Consider the following 5,003-nt stretch of genomic DNA (forward strand, 5'->3'; position numbering starts at 1 on the left):
GCTTGGCATGTATAAGGATAGGGGGGTCCTGGCATGGGTTTTCCTTGTTGTTTTTTTAAACATGTCCGTCTAGGTTAGACCAAGAGCAGTGTTAGCTAGCTAGCGTTTAGCTGTTAGCTCCTAACAATTATCAGGCTAGTAGAATAGAATGACAGAACAGCAAGAGCACCCAGGTTTAGCTTAACTTAACTAACCCACCTATCCCCTAAACAGTCTGGGAGAGGGGCTTTGATTTACCACTCATTGGCCATTTGTAACTTAATATACATGCTCCTCCCTTCCTTTCATTCTTTTGTTCTTTCTTCCCTCTCCACACCTCCGTCAGCACCTCTCCACCATCCCTCGGTCTACTCCCCCCCTGGGCACGCTGAGAACTCTGGGTATGGTAGTTGAGACAGAGGAGAAGAGGAGAGGTGCGTAGTTCTGCCTTATCTCTCTTTGTCATGTCTGCTCTGAGTTTAGAGTCTCACACACCCACACAGTGTGCCTCCTCTCCTCTAACCATCCCTCCATCCCTCATCATTCCATCCAAGTCTGAGTCTCAGGGGTGGAGGTAGAGAGATGGAGAGACTTCTCCCAAATTCTCCTCTCCTCCTTTCCGTCCTCACCCCCTTCTGCATCCCTTTACCCTTCATTCAAGTCTGCATAACGAAGAACAGAGGACGGGGGAGATGGAGAGACTCCTCTCCTCCCTCCTTTTCCTCTCTTCCTCTCCTCCCTCGTTCTTCTGTTCCTTCGCTGTGCTAGCACCAGTCGTCCTCGTCCGTCTCGCTGTAGGGTTCGTGCAGTCCCTTCCGGGGGCCTCTGGGGCCTCCATGGGGGACCCGGTGATGAGGAGGGGACCGGTGGGGTGGTCCCCCTGGATTGGGGTGTTGATGTGGGGGCCCTCGCCGGTGCGGGGAGGGCGAAGACGAGCGGTAACCATTTGGGACTCGTCGGGGGTGAGTGGGAGCAAGTGGAGGTGGTGGGCCCACGCCGCCCCCGTGCCGGGCAGTCCTGGGGGAGCGTGGGTGCGGGTTGCCGTGCAGGTGTGGGTTGCCGTGCGGGTGGGGTTTGCCGTGGGGATGTGGATTGCTGAGGCTCTGCTCGTAGGCGGGCGGCTCATGCTGGCGCTCGTACTCGCAGTCACGCTCATAGAATGGGCCGCCCTCGCTCTCCAGACTATCCCCGGGAGGGGGACCGCTCCAGCGCCCGTGGCGGGGGGACCGGGGTGACCCATGGTGGGGCGGAGGTGAACGAGACCCCGACTGGTGCCGGGCCGATCTTGGAGACCCGTGCCTCGACCCTCCATGCTCAAGCGGGGAAACGTGACGCGATGGCGGGCGGTGATACCCCCCTCCGTCGTGCTCTGGGGGGGAGAAGTGTCGGGGGGAGGGGGAGCGGAGTCGTCCAGGGGGACCTGCTCCGTAGGTGGGCTTGGGGTGTCGTATGGCTGGGGAGTAGGTGACGTGGGGGCGTGGCACGGCGGGGGTCTGGGGCAGCTGTCGGCGCCCGCGGCGGGGGGTGGAGGTACCGGACGTGGAGGGGACGGGGCTGCCGCTCACCGAGCTACTGCCCTACAGCAAATATGGCGACAAGGCAAATCAAAAAGCACCACAAAATTAACCAACCACAGCCAACCACAAAGGAACCACGACCACAACCACACCGACCAGAGAGAAAGAGAGAGGAGATAGAGAGAGGAGATAGAGAGAGGAGATAGAGACAAACAGACACAGAGCAAGACGGACAGAGAGATCAAGAAGGGGGATAGATATAGTTAGTTAGATAGACAGAGATAAAGAGAGAGGAGGAGGGGGATAGATATAGTTAGATAGACAGAGATGAAGAGAGAGGAGGAGGGGGATAGATATAGTTAGTTAGATAGACAGAGATAAAGAGTGAGGAGGAGGGGGATAGATATAGTTAGATAGACAGAGATGAAGAGAGAGGAGGAGGGGGATAGATATAGTTAGTTAGATAGACAGAGATGAAGAGAGAGGAGGAGGGGGATAGATATAGGTAGTTAGATAGACAGAAATGAAGAGAGAGGAGGAGGGGGATAGATATAATTAGTTAGATAGACAGAGATGAAGAGAGAGGAGGAGGGGATAGATATAGTTAGTTAGATAGACAGAGATAAAGAGAGAGGAGGAGGGGATAGATATAGTTAGATAGACAGAGATGAAGAGAGAGGAGGAGGGGGATAGATATAGTTAGTTAGACAGAGATGAAGAGAGAGGAGGAGGGGGATAGAGTTAGATAGACAGAGATGAAGAGAGAGGAGGAGGGGGATAGATATAGTTAGATAGATAGACAGAGATAAAGAGAGAGGAGGAGGGGGATAGATATAGTTAGATAGACAGAGATGAAGAGAGAGGAGGAGGGGGATAGATATAGTTAGTTAGATAGACAGAGATAAAGAGAGAGGAGGAGGGGGATAGATATAGTTAGATAGATAGACAGAGATAAAGAGAGAGGAGTAGTGGGATAGATATAGTTAGATAGATAGACAGAGATAAAGAGAGAGGAGGAGGGGGATAGATATAGTTAGATAGACAGAGATGAAGAGAGAGGAGAGGGGATAGATATAGGTAGATAGATAGACAGAGATAAAGAGAGAGGAGGAGGGGATAGATATAGTTAGATAGATAGACAGAGATAAAGATAGATATAGATAGATAGACAGAGATAAAGAGAGAGGAGGAGGGGGATAGATATAGTTAGTTAGATAGACAGAGATATAAGAGTTAGAGATAAAGAGGAGGGGATAGATATAGGTAGTTAGATAGACAGAGATGAAGAGAGAGGAGTAGGGGATAGATATAATTAGTTAGATAGACAGAGATGAAGAGAGAGGAGGGGGATAGATATAATTAGTTAGATAGACAGAGATGAAGAGAGAGGAGTAGGGGGATAGATATAATTAGTTAGATAGACAGAGATGAAGAGAGAGGAGGAGGGGGATAGATATAATTAGTTAGATAGACAGAGATGAAGAGAGAGGAGTAGGGGGATAGATATAATTAGTTAGATAGACAGAGATGAAGAGAGAGGAGTAGGGGGATAGATATAATTAGTTAGATAGACAGAGATGAAGAGAGAGGAGAGGGGATAGATATAATTAGTTAGATAGACAGAGATGAAGGAGGAGAGGGGGATAGATATTAGTTAGATAGACAGAGATGAAGAGAGAGGAGTAGGGGGATAGATATAATTAGTTAGATAGACAGAGATGAAGAGAGAGGAGGAGGGGGATAGATATAGTTAGTTATAGACAGAGATGAAGAGAGAGGAGGAGGGGGATAGATATAATTAGTTAGATAGACAGAGATGAATAATTAGTTAGATAGAGAGATGAAGAGTGAGGGGGGATAGATATAATTAGTTAGATAGACAGAGATGAAGAGAGAGGAGCAGGGGGATAGATATAATTAGTTAGATAGACAGAGATGAAGAGAGAGGAGCAGGGGGATAGATATAGTTAGTTAGATAGACAGAGATGAAAGAGAGAGGAGCAGGGGGATAGATATAATTAGTTAGATAGACAGAGATGAAGAGAGAGGAGCAGGGGGATAGATATAATTAGTTAGATAGACAGAGATGAAGAGAGAGGAGTAGGGGGATAGATATAATTAGTTAGATAGACAGAGATGAAGAGAGAGGAGTAGGGGGATAGATATAATTAGTTAGATAGACAGAGATGAAGAGAGAGGAGTAGGGGGATAGATATAATTAGTTAGATAGACAGAGATGAAGAGAGAGGAGGAGGGGGATAGATATAGTTAGATAGACAGAGATAAAGAGAGAGGAGCAGGGGGATAGATATAATTAGTTAGATAGACAGAGATGAAGAGAGAGGAGGGGGGGATAGATATAATTAGTTAGATAGACAGAGATAAAGAGAGAGGAGCAGGGGGATAGATATAATTAGTTAGATAGACAGAGATGAAGAGAGAGGAGGAGGGGGATAGATATAATTAGTTAGATAGACAGAGATGAAGAGAGAGGAGTAGGGGGATAGATATAATTAGTTAGATAGACAGAGATGAAGAGAGAGGAGTAGGGGGATAGATATAATTAGTTAGATAGACAGAGATGAAGAGAGAGGAGGAGGGGGATAGATATAATTAGTTAGATAGACAGAGATGAAGAGAGAGGAGTAGGGGGATAGATATAATTAGTTAGATAGACAGAGATGAAGAGAGAGGAGTAGGGGGATAGATATAATTAGTTAGATAGACAGAGATGAAGAGAGAGGAGGAGGGGGATAGATATAATTAGTTAGATAGACAGAGATGAAGAGAGAGGAGTAGGGGGATAGATATAATTAGTTAGATAGACAGAGATGAAGAGAGAGGAGGAGGGGATAGATATAGGGGATAGATATAGATATAGTTAGATAGACAGAGATGAAGAGAGAGGAGGAGGGGGATAGATATAGTTAGTTAGATAGACAGAGATGAAGAGAGAGGAGTAGGGGGATAGATATAATTAGTTAGATAGACAGAGATGAAGAGAGAGGAGGAGGGGGATAGATATAATTAGTTAGATAGACAGAGATGAAGAGAGAGGAGTAGGGGGATAGATATAATTAGTTAGATAGACAGAGATGAAGAGAGAGGAGTAGGGGATAGATATAATTAGTTAGATAGACAGAGATGAAGAGAGAGGAGGAGGGGGATAGATATAATTAGTTAGATAGACAGAGATGAAGAGAGAGGAGGAGGGGGATAGATATAATTAGTTAGATAGACAGAGATGAAGAGAGAGGAGGGGGGATAGATATAATTAGTTAGATAGACAGAGATGAAGAGAGAGGAGGAGGGGGATAGATATAGTTAGTTAGATAGACAGAGATGAAGAGAGAGGAGCAGGGGATAGATATAATTAGTTAGATAGACAGAGATGAAGAGAGAGGAGGAGGGGATAGATATAGTTAGTTAGATAGACAGAGATGAAGAGAGAGGAGGAGGGGGATAGATATAGTTAGTTAGATAGACAGAGATGAAGAGAGAGGAGTA

The 5,003-nt window shown here is 46.3% G+C and overlaps 1 protein-coding gene across 1 annotated transcript in view; it reads right to left on the bottom strand.

Annotated features, from left to right (window-relative positions):
* Window positions 1-359: 359 nt before the first annotated feature.
* LOC124018636 (voltage-dependent P/Q-type calcium channel subunit alpha-1A-like) overlaps window positions 360-5,003 on the bottom strand; it is a gene marked incomplete at its 5' end in the record, with an annotated part of 37,019 nt that continues 32,375 nt past the window's right edge. Inside the window, one exon of the mRNA XM_046333975.1 lies at window positions 360-1,556. Coding sequence (XP_046189931.1) covers window positions 744-1,556 — 813 coding nt within the window. The remainder of the gene's footprint in view (window positions 1,557-5,003) is intronic.

The sequence above is a fragment of the Oncorhynchus gorbuscha genome, unplaced genomic scaffold (assembly GCF_021184085.1).
Source record: "Oncorhynchus gorbuscha isolate QuinsamMale2020 ecotype Even-year unplaced genomic scaffold, OgorEven_v1.0 Un_scaffold_552, whole genome shotgun sequence".
NCBI classification, from domain to species: Eukaryota; Metazoa; Chordata; class Actinopteri; order Salmoniformes; family Salmonidae; genus Oncorhynchus; species Oncorhynchus gorbuscha.